Source organism: Pyrus communis, chromosome 2 (genome assembly GCF_041283825.1).
Source record: "Pyrus communis isolate YQ-2024b chromosome 2, ASM4128382v1, whole genome shotgun sequence".
Classification (NCBI taxonomy): domain Eukaryota; kingdom Viridiplantae; phylum Streptophyta; class Magnoliopsida; order Rosales; family Rosaceae; genus Pyrus; species Pyrus communis.
In genome coordinates this window covers 22,958,377-22,971,982 of record NC_142566.1, presented here as the reverse complement: position 1 = coordinate 22,971,982, position 13,606 = coordinate 22,958,377, and the positions used below count along the sequence as shown (strand labels likewise).

The 13,606-nt window shown below is 38.9% G+C and overlaps 2 protein-coding genes and 1 pseudogene across 3 annotated transcripts; 2 read left to right on the top strand and 1 right to left on the bottom strand.

Annotated features, from left to right (window-relative positions):
* Positions 1-744: 744 nt before the first annotated feature.
* LOC137748579 (amino acid transporter AVT3B pseudogene) lies at positions 745-3,025 on the top strand (annotated as a pseudogene). The gene has a single exon (XR_015957719.1). The product of XR_015957719.1 is annotated as an amino acid transporter AVT3B pseudogene (transcript).
* Positions 3,026-4,793: 1,768 nt separating this feature from the next.
* Positions 4,794-7,863, top strand: LOC137748835 (uncharacterized). Its single transcript, XM_068489024.2, has 4 exons — positions 4,794-5,350; positions 5,908-6,693; positions 7,063-7,110; positions 7,202-7,863. Exons 1-4 carry the CDS (start codon positions 5,168-5,170, stop codon positions 7,520-7,522), a joined length of 1,338 nt encoding a protein of 445 aa, XP_068345125.2. The 5' UTR covers positions 4,794-5,167; the 3' UTR covers positions 7,523-7,863.
* A 2,095-nt stretch (positions 7,864-9,958) lies between these two features.
* Positions 9,959-12,657, bottom strand: LOC137747544 (uncharacterized). The gene is made up of 2 exons (XM_068487674.2): positions 12,307-12,657; positions 9,959-11,599 (listed from the first exon to the last, which is right to left on the bottom strand). The coding sequence occupies exon 2, from the start codon at positions 11,523-11,525 to the stop codon at positions 10,398-10,400; it is 1,128 nt and encodes a 375-aa protein (XP_068343775.2). The 5' UTR covers positions 11,526-11,599; positions 12,307-12,657; the 3' UTR covers positions 9,959-10,397.
* Between the last annotated feature and the right edge of the window lie 949 nt (positions 12,658-13,606).

Below are 13,606 nucleotides of genomic sequence, written 5' to 3'. Positions count from 1 at the left end.
TTGAGTTGAAGAGGTAGGATGGAACAAGTTTTGGAATTTCGGAAACAATGGAGGGAGAACAGAGGGGTCGGTGGTTCTAGTTTTTATCCTAGTGTCTCATGTTTGTATGTATAAAGAAAATTGATTGGGTGAAGCATTTGAGCTGTTAATAAGAGTTGGAGCATGTTACTAGTTCGGTTTTGTGAGGAGACGCCACGGAGAATACAAGGAGCTTTATAATCAGATGGTTGGGGAAGGGAAAGTGTAGGCCTTCTTGTCCATGATCATTTCATCTCTGAACTCTGGCATGACAAAAAGGGTATGGTCGTTGCGCCTTCGGGCTGATGAAAGAGATTATTATTCATGGTTACTTTCCTGTTGCATCAACATTTGATGTTCATGATTTGATGATTTGACCATGGTTGGAAGTTAGGAACTTAAATGTTTCGTCAAAGGAACTTGTTTCTTCTACGTCTAAATTAGGAACATAATGGTTAGAGTCTTGAGTGAACGAGAATATGTGAGGAAGAGACAATAGCAGACTTTGCCTTATGGAGTAGTTTCTTTTCTTGCATTCCAAGTCAATTATTTTAAAAAATATAAAGTTTGGCTTATTATCTGAATTATGAATTGTGAATGTATGAAGTAAATGAGAGATATTTTTGTGTCATCAGTTGTATACAATCATATATTTGTATTTTTCGTAACGTGATTGTATGCAATTGATGATAAGACGTATTGACTCTCGTGAAGACGGCCCTTTGTTGACAATAATTGGTTGAAAAGATGCAATTGTTAATTCAACAGAAAGGTCCTAAATTGAAAAATTAATACAAATTTGGTAGAAAATTAGAAAGTCAATCTGGTGGTGCTCGTCTGCGCTGTTGTCACCGACATTGCTACATCAATGAGAAATTATGAGTATAACGACACCGAAGCCGTAACATTCAGAGGACACCTGTCACGAAACTCCAAAACAAAATTATGTTTGATTTACCAAGATTTCAATGAAATTTATAATCCAGAAATTAATGAAATTAAAAAAAAAACAATTTAAATAGGGATTTGTAATTTTATTGATTAATACAAATGAGGTTTTAGAAAAATAAAACATAAAATGGTAATAATGCATCATTTTATTTTCTTGAGAGATTGATTTGTTAGATCGTCTTATATCATCATATAATTCATAAAATATAATTTAAACAAATGATGTTGATGATACCACGTATTATATTAAATATAATAATACAATTGATTGAAAATCTTAAATAAAATTTTCAACTAAATATATTATTATGACACTTACCCCGAACCGTGTTTCAACTAATTATTCTCATTTGGCTCCTTCGATAGTTCGATTACGACCAAGCTACCCAGCAAACCCCCAACCCCCAATCCACATCCACCATCTTTCCCAATTCCCAATTTCCGTCAATTCTCTCACTCCAATCCAATCTCCAAATTCTCTCACTCCAATCCAATCTCCAAATTCTCTCTCCTTCCTCCCTAAACCCCAAATTTCCAAATTTCTTACTTTCTACCATTAAAAATTAGAAACTTGCAATTGTCCACCCAGCGGCACAGAGCGGCAGCAGGCTAGCAGCCATGGTGGGGTTTGACAAAGAAGCCGGCTCCTCCACCAACACCCTCCCGCCCTTCCCCCGGGAAGATACTCCTCTCCTCTCCAAACCCAGCAAGCTCTCCTCCCAACCCAAGACCTTCGCCAACGTCTTCATCGCCATCGTCGGCTCCGGCGTGCTGGGTCTACCCTACACCTTCAAGAAAACCGGCTGGGTCTTCGGCTCCCTCATGCTCTTCTCCGTCGCCTTCCTCACCTACCACTGTATGATGCTCCTAATCCACACCCGCCGCAAGCTTGACTCCCTCCACGGCGGCGGCCTCTCAAAGATCGCGTCTTTCGGCGACCTGGGCTTCGCCGTCTGCGGCCCAGTCGGCCGGTTCTCCGTCGACGTCATGATCGTCCTCGCCCAGGCCGGGTTCTGCGTCAGCTACCTAATCTTCATATCAAACACTTTAGCCTTCGTCTTCAATTACTCCGGGCCGGACCGGATTCTTGGTCTGACCCCAAAATCAATCTACCTCTGGGGATGTTTCCCATTCCAGCTGGGTCTGAATTCGATTCCAACCCTGACCCATCTCGCCCCTCTGAGCATTTTCGCTGACGTCATCGACCTCGGCGCCATGGGAGTTGTAATGGTGGAAGACGTCATAATCTTCCTCCAAAACAAACCCGCTCTGCAGGCGTTCGGCGGCTTCTCCGTCTTCTTCTACGGCCTCGGCGTGGCAGTTTACGCCTTCGAGGGAATCGGAATGATCCTCCCCCTCGAATCCGAAGCCAAAAACAAAGAAAACTTCGGGAAAGTCCTGGCCTTGTGCATGGCATTCATAGCTCTGATCTACGGATCATTTGGAATTCTGGGTTACTTCGCATTCGGGGAAGAAACCAAAGACATAATCACAACCAATTTCGGGCAGGGCGTTGTGAGCACACTGGTGCAGCTGGGTCTGTGCATAAACCTGTTCTTCACTCTCCCGTTGATGATGAACCCGGTTTTCGAGGTCGTGGAGCGGCGGTTCTGCGGCTCCACCTACTCCCTGTGGCTGCGGTGGCTGACGGTTTTCGGGGTGAGCCTGGTGGCGCTGCTGGTGCCGAATTTCGCAGATTTCTTGTCGCTGGTGGGGAGCAGTGTGTGTGTGGCGCTGGGGTTTGTGCTGCCTGCTCTGTTTCATCTGATGGTGTTTAGGGATGAGCTGAGTTGGTTTGGGAGTGTTTTGGATGGGTGCATTGTGGTGTTGGGTGTGGTGATTGGGGTGTCTGGGACTTGGTCCTCAGTGGCGGAGATTATTGCACCCAAAGCTCGATTTGGTTGAGTGGTTGATCAATTAAGCTTTGATTTGCTGCTGCCAAACTGTACTTTGTTGCTAGTTTTGTTGATTATTTCACCAATTGTAAGGACTAAATGTATGTTTTGTGAGATAGTGGATATATTTCCAATTGCAAGGACATCAAATTTACTGGTGATTTGGGGGATTGAGTTGGTACTTTTGATACTGCTTTTAAAAAGGCTAAAAGTTGTTTGTGTTTGTTTTTGAGTAAATGATTGCCCAAGAAAAAATTTATTACCATTGGTCCCTTAACGTATAAAAAATGTGCACTTATGATCATTTTCATCAACTCCGTCAGAATTTTCGTCAAAATGAGTCACCCACCATGCACGTGAGGCTAAATCAATAGGTAAATATGAAAAATCAAATAATAAAAATTGTATCAATGACCCTCAATTTTAATTCAACTAGACAAATTGTCCCTCAAATTTAATTAGATCATAGGTGCCCTAAACCTTCAAGTGTTTTTTACTGTGTTTTAGAGTTTGTTTTTGGCAAAGTGCTTTTGAATAGGGTTTTAGCCTTTTAGGGTTTGGAGTTCTCCATGATTTTAGATCATAGATCCTAAACCCTAAACATTTAAATGCACTTTCCAAAAACCCCTAAGACGGGGCAAAGTTTTGAATTTTTCAACTTCATATTCGATTAAATAAGAAAAAAGATGTCCTATCCACACACTCTTTTTTACTTCTCACACACCCTATGTTAATTTATGTCCGTTGATCTTTTTTAATTCATCTGATCCAACGGCCGAAAATTAAAAAAGTATGTGAGAAGTAAGAAGAGGTGTGTGGATATCACACCTCAAGAAAAAAAATGCCTTCAATATGCGATGATGTCAAAGAAGGGTGTGGAAAAATGTGAAACATCCTCTATCTTTATGGGTATGACTTTAATGTCACATAACACTTGGTATCATTCAGAGTTTAATCGTTAAATTCAATTTTTACAATTGTTAGATATTCAATTTTTATTCTCAATCATTTATTTTTAGCACCACTAATAAGAGTTTGGAAGTACTCTACTTTTGGCACCTACAGGTCCACAACTTCATGCACATTTCAGGCCTTACTAATGTTGTACAAACATTTGCGTTCAGACCAAGAGTAGAAGGGCTTGCATAAAATGAGTTCGTCGCCACATGACATCCCCACCCTTAATAAATAAATAAAGAATTCTTCTCGTGATCATATCTCTTGTTTGAACAAAAGATAAACCACAATTTGTGTGCTCGTATTGATTATAAACCACAATGACTTGTAACGCCCCAAATGTTTCATGATTTAGACTTTAATAGACAAAAGGGGAAAGCCATAAAGAAAGCAAAGACTATTGGGCAGGTGGCTAACACCCATCAAACCAACATCAACCCCTTTCTAGCACCTCAGAAATCGATCACTTCACTCCACTTAATGAGCATTCCCCACCCCGCGCCCCCCCCCCCCCCCACAAACAAAAAAATCCATGGCCACCCCATACTTTTAGTGATTTCCCAAAAACCCCAAATCCCTAATTTTGCAATTTCTCAGAAATCAATGCTCTGAGCTGATGAGTCTGTTTGACTATGACCACGGACAGAGTGAAGTTTCTCAAAGCCTCTCGCAGTTGTCCCCCTTTTTGGAAAAAAAATAATAAAAATATAGTGCTCTGAGTTATAAGATGTTTAAAAAAAAAATCTGTAGCGATATTGTTAATGAGTTCGACAATTAGTTGTTAGGAACAAGAAAAGTTGATAAAGATGAAACCCTTATCATGAATTATAAGCATAATTATTTTTCATCACCATGATAAAACACCATCTATTTCAATCAAATCTTTAACCATTACAAATTTATTTTTTATATTTTAAACGATTAAAACGTTCGAAATGATCTAGTCCGGATCACGTACAACATCCCCATCTTGAAGAGGCAAAGTGACCCACCACTTTGCTGCATCGAGAAAAAATGCCAGCAATAGCAAGCAACTAGGAAAATAAAGCAAGCAAGGAGAAAAAAGTGGAGAGACATCGGAGGAGAGAGGAGAAGAGGCTTTCTGTTGAACACCACACAATCCTCCATTTAATCTCTGACACAAGGAAGAGTGAGTGAGTCTCCTTCCTCATTGCAATGCAGTCGTCGATTCAAATCAACCAAACTTCCCACTTTTACCCATCGTTTCAAATCTTCTTCCATTGACGAAATCGCAGTAAAGGTCGTTGCTTTTTGGGTTTTGGGTTCGTATTCAGGAAACCCAGTTCGAATTTGGATCGGAAAAGGAGAGAAACCTGGTCGGATCAATGTCGTGCTCATCTTCATCTGGGTCGGAGGAGGACGATGAGGGCATCGACTCCTACAGGAAAGGAGGCTACCACGCCGTCAGGGTCGGCGATCAGTTCAACGGCGGCCGCTACGTGGCTCAGAGGAAGCTCGGTTGGGGTCAGTTCTCCACCGTCTGGCTCGCTTACGACACCACCACCTCTGTAAGCCAAACTGCTTCTTTTTTCCGTTCATTTTTTGCGTCATTGAAAATGTTTCTTTTTATTATTAGTTTTTGGTATGAAATCTTTTCTGCATTACATTTTAATCCCTGGAATTTATTTGCTTTTCATTCATAACTTACATATATTTATCGACTTTAGCATTTTTCTATGTATTCTGATGCTTATATGTCTAAGATCTTCCTTAATCTTTACGAATTTGCATTTTCCATGCATTTTTTTTTATTGATGCATGATTTAACTTTCAACCATATTCGATTGCCTTCGATTCGGTGTTTGATCTCCTTTGGATAGGCTGAAGAAGTGATTTTTGTCAACAAGACATTATCTTCATCTGTTCTGCTTATGCAGTAATGTTGAATGCATAATTTCTCTGTGTTTTCGTATTACGATTGTAAATTTTAGTTCTCTGCTTCCATTTTTGGCTCTTTCGTTGCTCCATGCATCCGTGTGAAGTAGATAAATCGAAGGAAGAATAATTTGTTTACTTCAGTTACTCCGATTGTTGCTTCATCTTGTTTCTCTTTTGTATTTGTTAGACGTACGTTGCTCTTAAGATTCAGAAAAGTGCAGCACAGTTTGCTCAAGCCGCTCTTCATGAGATTGAACTTCTTTCTAGTATTGCGGAAGGCGACCCCATGCATTCCAAGTGTGTTGTGCGACTGATTGACCATTTTAAGCACGCAGGCCCGAACGGGCAGCATCAATGCATGGTCCTTGAGTTTCTTGGCGATAGCTTACTTCGGTTGATCAAGTATAACCGTTACAAAGGCCTTAAGTTGAATAAAGTTAAGGAGATCTGCAAATGTATACTGATAGGTCTCGACTATTTGCATAGAGAACTTGGTATAATCCACACTGACCTCAAACCCGAAAACATTCTTCTCTGTAACACCATTGATCCTGCCAAAGATCCAGTCAGGGCTGGCCTCACACCAATTCTGGAAAGGCCTGAAGGGAACCTGAAGGGTGGAGCCACCATGACTCTTGTTGAGAAAAAGTTGAAAAGGAGGGCAAGGAAGGCAGTTGCTAAGATTTCGTTGAGAAGAGAATCTATGGGAGGTGTTGAACTTCCCAAGTCCAAAAGAAACCTGGATGGGATTGATGTAATGTGCAAGGTTGTTGATTTCGGAAATGGATGTTGGGCCAACAAGCAATTTGCAGAAGAGATTCAAACAAGGCAGTATAGAGCTCCTGAAGTTATCCTTCGATCTGGTTATTCTTACTCAGTTGATATGTGGTCATTTGCCTGCACTGCCTTCGAGCTTGCAACTGGCGATATGTTGTTTGCTCCAAAGGTGGGACAGGGCTTTAGTGAGGATGAGGTAAAGATGGTTTCACTTTTACACCATTCTGTTTTTGTTTTATAACAAAATTCTATCGCAATAAAGTTGTAGAGAGTATCCGTTTTTTCCATATTTGAGAATTCAATTAAACCCCTGGTTTCTCTTTTAAAGCTTTGAACCCCGGCTCCCCAGACAATTCTAATATATGTAGAAAGGAATTTCTCTTTTTGTACAATTCGACATTTTGAATCAGGTTTATGTTATCGCTGTATTTAGTTCTTCGTGTTAATTAATACTTGCAGTTTGTCAAATTTGTGCGATTCAGTCATGTTATGCAGAGAATACTCCATTTCTTGCTGCCTTCTGTTTACTGGTTTGCAATTGAAATATTTGTTGGATTGATTTCAGGACCACCTTGCATTGATGATGGAACTCCTTGGGAAGATGCCTCGAAAGGTGAAATTTTAATCCTTAATCACCCTTGTATAGTTATATTTCTCGAATAACTTTGTCTGGTACCATTCCTCTCTTATGCTTGGGTTTTCAGGTAGCAATTGGCGGAGCTCGTTCCAAGGACTTCTTTGATCGACATGGTGATCTAAAGAGAATCCGCAGGCTGAAGTTTTGGCCACTCGATAAAATACTGATTGATAGGTACAAATTTTCAGAGACTGACGCTCGGGAGTTTGCAGAGTTTCTTTGCCCCATTTTCGATTTTGCACCAGAGAAGCGGCCAACAACTCAGCAGTGCCTCCAACACCCGTGGATCAATGGCAGTACTTCGAACCAGAGCGAGATGAAAAATAAATCTAAAGTGGAAAAGGTGAATGTTGGGATGAGCAACCATCAGATCAAGGTTGGCAAGTGAAGAAAATCATGAAGGATGGAGGATGATGATGCCGGCAACACCTACCACACCATGTCTAACGCTTCCAAATGACTCCCCTCTGCACGTATGACCTATTGATTGCGATTTAATTTTGTTGATTACGCATCTAATATGATTTATTAATTTTCAATTAACTATAAATATAAGAGATGTAAATTAGTAACGATTTTCGCAAGAAATTGATGTCGAAAAATTCGGATAGAGAATTCGGCTGTCGCTTCCGATATCTGCCCCTGCTGGCTTGTATACTACTAGCTAAAACCAGAACAATGCTTTCCCACAAGTTTTATACTGATGATGAAGATTGATGACTTTCTTGAGTTAGGGTTTTAGTTTTCTTAATCCTTTCTTGACTTTTGTTTTGCTCTCTAATCTTATTCCTAATTTTTTGGGATTGGAAGATTAATGTGACAAGAGCATGCATCTTCAGTACGGATTCGTGCTTAGCGAGAATATAATTCAATGAATTGTGATGAATTTATATTCGAATAAACAGCGTTAAGATTCGTACTTAATTAGAAACATTAATAAATAATTACGGTAAATTTATATCCTAATAAAAAACAATGAATGTAATTGATCTAACTGCTAGAACTGCGTTTTTTGTGACATGACATTACATGTACAATAAATCAACAGATTTGCAGCAAATCAATTGACAAATGAAACATGCTTAATTCCAGTGTCAACTAACATGAAAACCCAAGTGGGGCCACCGCCCAACAAGAAGTGGGCCCACTTCGGAAAAATAAAGGTTTCACACCTTCGGTTTTTGTTGTTACTGCAGACGTACAACAGCAACTTCTGAAACTAATTAACTATGGCAATGCACTGACACGACATCATGAATTTTTTATATATTTTAGCATCTCAAGGGAGGGATTCTAATATACGAGATAATTGAATGTTTTGATTGTTAAATTTTTGTTTTTTGATATGAAAAATCATAATCTAACAATTAAAAGATTTGAAGTGCTAACTCCGAGTATCCTAGAATTTTTGTGTTATCTTTTTACTGTTTGATGTAGTTATTGAATTGTTAATTAAGAATTAATAGAATGCATGAAAGTTACGAAGTTTATAAGCCAGAATGAGATCCAAAAGTTAATAGAAGTGAAAATGTTATAATAGCTCACTCGCAAATGGACGAAACTCCTCTATTTGAGTTCTTCCAAACTCAGCTCTTGCGAGAAAGTGGTGCACTCGAACTCAACTCTTGTGAGTGAGCTATTGTCGTAATTTTTTATTTTTTCTATTTTGTTAAAGGGTGTTGGATTGGTTGGTAGAAGATTATTTAGACGTTTAAAAAGTCTTTTAGTTTCTCATTAAGGTTAGTTGTAGTATTTCATTTTTTCATTTTTTGTAATTTAATTATAAGAAGGGTTAGTCATTTTAGGTAAATGAGGTCATCCATAATATTTTACTGTTTTACTTTTTCATCCACGGTCGGCGAGCCCACCTTCCAATTAATATTTGGCTCTTCAAGAGTCAGCGCTACTGGACAGTAACCCCAATCCCAACACAGTTTAAATTACTGACAGACCACTGTAACTGTACTATTAGACAAACCCAATATCCAAGCGGATTACATGAAGCAAGTATTTCGCGTGTCATAAAATAAAAAGGAATATGAAATGATATATTATTTTCTTCATTTGTATTATGAATTGTAAAGTACCACTTGGATACACCATACTTAAAAAAATCTCTTGTGCTATTAGTTCAATATAAAATTCTCCGCTTTAGTATAGACTCGCTCATAACTTGAATAAAGATTCATAACCGTTAGATTATTGGTCATTGAATTGTTCAATGAGGATTCACTAGTCATGAATCTCGATCGTTCTAGAACTTTTTATTCACAGTTATATGAGAAAGAACCCAGTGATCCAAATGTTGCTTAATTTTAGTGTTATGTGATGGAATCTTTGTATTTTCTTGATAAAAGTTGGACATATTAGTAGTGAGTGTTTTTGATAGATTCAGAGTTTGATTAACCGAAACTAGTCAGTAAATCATATGGAGTTTAGTTGCGGGAAAGTGGAACTGTCGTATGTCGAGAACGGATCGTCTTTTCTAATCAACTCTTAAACTGAGATCATCAATTTTTTTTTTAACAAATGATATTATCTACACTAAGGATGAGAGGTGTGAGCTTAGCCTCACAATGAGCTAATAATAATATGATTCAAATTCGCCTTTGACAATAATAGAACCTAAGACCTCTCACTTACAAGTGAAAAGAAATGCCACTACCATAGTACTAAATGGCAAGTGAGATCACCATTAAACACCAGTATTATAAAAAGTAAAAAGGTGTTTAACATTAATTAAAGCACAATTATTTTCTTTTTATATTTCTGGCAGCATATTCAAGATTGGATCAAGACCAGCAGAATTTACCCCATTTCATAATTGCTGTAAGAATTGACCCCATTTCATTAATTTCACACAGTAAATAATTCAAAGCAGAACTTTCACTGCAAGTAAAAACCAGAAAAGGAAAAGGAATGAGAATGTTTTTTTTACATCCATGAGCACACCAGCAGTAATTATTGTGCAACATATCAACAAAACACTAGACATGCTAATTGCATCCCTGTTATCTCAGCTTCAAGCTTTGCTTTGCTGTCAAATGAACAACAGGCAATTCGGACGAGCCGACGGATGCAAGAAATGTAACATCTAAATTTACATGTAGTCAGTTCAAAGTTCATTACAAAGCCAAATGGAGCGAAAAAAAGAAAGGGTAACGAAATAAGGCCGATTTCTATAAGACGTGAAGTTGTGAATCCTACCTCAGCTATCCAATCCTACCTCATAGCTCACCTGTCACAACAATATCCTTTTGACATCAAGATTGCACTTTATTTTGTTTCCCGCACGCTGGAGCCTTGAAATCCTTGCATTTCCACACCGGTGCAGCCTCAATTGGTGGCATACTATCGGCTGAAGACTCCACGGGAAACAAAGGCTTCTTTCCGGCATTAGGGTTACCCATGTTCATGTCTGTCAATGGGGAGCCTCTTGCATCTGTTTCTTCTTTCAGATTTGCTTGATCCCTGAAGGTGCAATTGCTCAACGGCAACTTTTTTAGCTTCACTCTTCCCCTCTTTTTACCAGTGGTACTCACAGCATCCCAATTTTTCTCCTTCATATGACTTGATTCTGCTTCTCCATTATCCATTTCCATTCGACCCACGTTATCAGGTCTACCATTTTCGTACAAGTCTTGGATGGTGCCTTCAACATTGACCTTATCTGCCATGGAATGTCCATTGCAAGTAGCTGCCGGGTTTTCTTCCAAAACAATGCTCCCATTGGGAACCCTAACTTTCTCGGAACCATGTGAGATTTTAGGCCTCTTGTTTTTATGACCCTTTCCGTCAGCACTTGATGAATTCTTTATAATTCTTGGAGAGCTATTTATAGCTCTGTGCAACTTTCGGGCCAACTCTTCGTCCTTCTTACAATTCTCAATTGGCCGGTATTTTTTGTACAAGAGTTGAACTGGAACATGCTTCTTGAGCTTGTTCTTTTTCAGGTGTTTTTCCTTGCCTGCTGTTTCTTCAGAAAAAGAGGCAACCAAATCTAAAGCACTCTTGGCTGCAGCCACTGCCTTCGCAGCTATTGCAGCTTTCTCTTCAGCTGCAGCCCTCGCAACCTCTGCAGCCTTCGCTGCAGCACTAGCAGCTGAATTGGAGACCTCTACTAGCTGCTCCGGCGAAAGGTTAGAGTTATGAGAACTCAATATATTGTTAAGGCGGGTGTTAAATTCACTTGAAGAATGCGATGAAGAAGAAGATGCAGAAGCTGAAGCTGATGCTGAATCTGCAGCTGCAGCTGAAGTAGCAACTAGAGACAGCCATGCAACACTATCACCATCCGGGCTCTGTTTCTTCAAACCAGCAAGCAGACGTTTTCGTGGAGGCAGAAGGACATCAGCATCCAAATGATTGACGTCACAGATGTTTGCCTCCATCGGTCTGCTTCCAGTATACCCCTTTTACACTGCAATGACAATTACTCTTCACACAGAGGGGATGACCACTCCATCTACATAATAACAAGAACTAAATCAAGTTTCGATGAAAAGACAAATACTTGGTACATGAAATTCCCAAATAGAAAAACCCTAAAAACTTTGCAGCCTACCAATCCCAAATCCGAAATCAATCCAACCATTCTTAAAATCAAATCAACATACACAGATCGTTTGTTTACTCATGCAAAAACCCGAAGGAAAAGACAAGAACTTCAAATTCAGATTTGGGTGGCTTCAGTTTCCAACAAAAACCTTAAAACCAATAACCTCGACTAAATCCCGGGAAATTCACATAGCTAAACTGAGTTCTGTCTCCTCTTCTTCAATCAACCTAGTTAACTTACGACAACGAAAGCACATCCGAAAAACCACAAACCACCTTGCCCTTATCCAACCCTCAAAATTTTCCCGGGAACCAAACAAAGCTAAATCAAACCTCATCCAATAAAATTCAACAACATTTACAACACAGCTGAATCACAAGCATCACAATCACAGCAAAATTCAAACACACCAACCCAAATTCATCACACAAACAAGATCGAAATCAGACAATCAAACGAACAATAATCGAAACCAATCCACAATCCCACAAAGCTCAATTCACCAGAATTCAACAAAATCAATGCAAGTTTCAATTGCCATTACCCACAATTCAATCAAAATCCAACACAAATGATCAGAACAGAGAGATGAGGGGAGGCAAAAAACAAAATACCTGATCTTATAGCTAAAGTTAACTCCTTTGAGACAAAGGAGAGAGATAAACGGCAGAGCTGCAATTAGGGTTTTCAGAGGGAGAGGAAGAAAATCAGGGTGGTGAAGGAAAAATGGAAGATGTTGTTTGTTCCCGTTTTATATAATTATTATATTTTTGTGCCAAAAAGACAGAGAATTTCGATTGGTTCTGGTTCTGGTTCTAGAACCCCTAAATCCCCCACAATTAAACCCACCATTTTTATTCCTCATTTTTTACCCATTTACTCACTCTCTCATCCCACCATGGCATCACCATGCATTCATGCTAATTTGCTTATCCATTTTTTTTTTTATTTTTTTTTTTAAATTTTATTTACCCCTCACTCTATTTATTAACTCATTTATGAATGCCAATTTCATCTTTTATCAAGTTTGTTTTTAATTGTTTAATTATTTGTTTCATGTTTTTGATAGATTCAAACTCAGAACTATGAGTAGGATGCATTTTTGCCTATCATTATCAAGTGGTGATCGCGCTTGCCACTTTACTTATTATCATTGAATGTGTTTAAATTTTGAAATCCATTATACACATCTTAAAATTTAAACTTATTAAACGGTTATAAATAAAGTGATGAGTAAAAATATTATCTTATTGATTAGCAAGAAAAAAAAAATTATTAACCAAATCGAGCTACAAGCTCCTGACTTAACAAATTAGGTTTGAGGACTCATTGGGTAATTTTTGGGTTGGATTTGCTTGGATAGATTAATGAGGTTTTGGTTGATGAAGGGGTTTACCTTTTTTTTTTTTTAATTGGGGTGAAAAGGGTATTATAATCATGTTTGATTATTTGGGTTATGTGGTGGTTAGTTGACTTTTGTATTGAATAATGTTGTATTGTCCAAATCCTAACACGAGGGACATTGGATATTAACTATCACCTTATATTTTTGACATAATATTTTATAATATTGACATAAAATTGATATAAAATTGACGTTAAATAATGAAATGACATAGTCTATGTCACATCCAGCCCCGGGCCCCCATCACATCCCAAACTCGACTCTATCGTAGCACGATATTGTCCGTTTTGAGTCCCGACTACGCCCTCATGGTTTTGTTTCTAGGAACTCACACGAGAACTTCCTAGTGGGTCACCCATCCTGGGATTGCTCTCGCGCGAACTCGCTTTACTTCAGAGTTCCTACGGAACCCGAAGCCAGTGAGTTCCCAAAAAGCCTCGTGCTAGGTAGAGATAGGAATATACATATAAGGCTTACATGATCCACTCCCCTTGATGGTGTAGGAACTC

Coding starts and splice junctions, on each gene's coding strand:
- LOC137748835 (XM_068489024.2), top strand. CDS start 5,168: ATGTCGTGCTCATCTTCATCTGGGTCGGAGGAGGACGATGAGGGCATC. Junction 5,351..5,907: donor CTTACGACACCACCACCTCT/GTAAGCCAAACT, acceptor TGTATTTGTTAG/ACGTACGTTGCTCTTAAGAT. Junction 7,111..7,201: donor TTGGGAAGATGCCTCGAAAG/GTGAAATTTTAA, acceptor TTGGGTTTTCAG/GTAGCAATTGGCGGAGCTCG.
- LOC137747544 (XM_068487674.2), bottom strand. CDS start 11,525: ATGGAGGCAAACATCTGTGACGTCAATCATTTGGATGCTGATGTCCTT.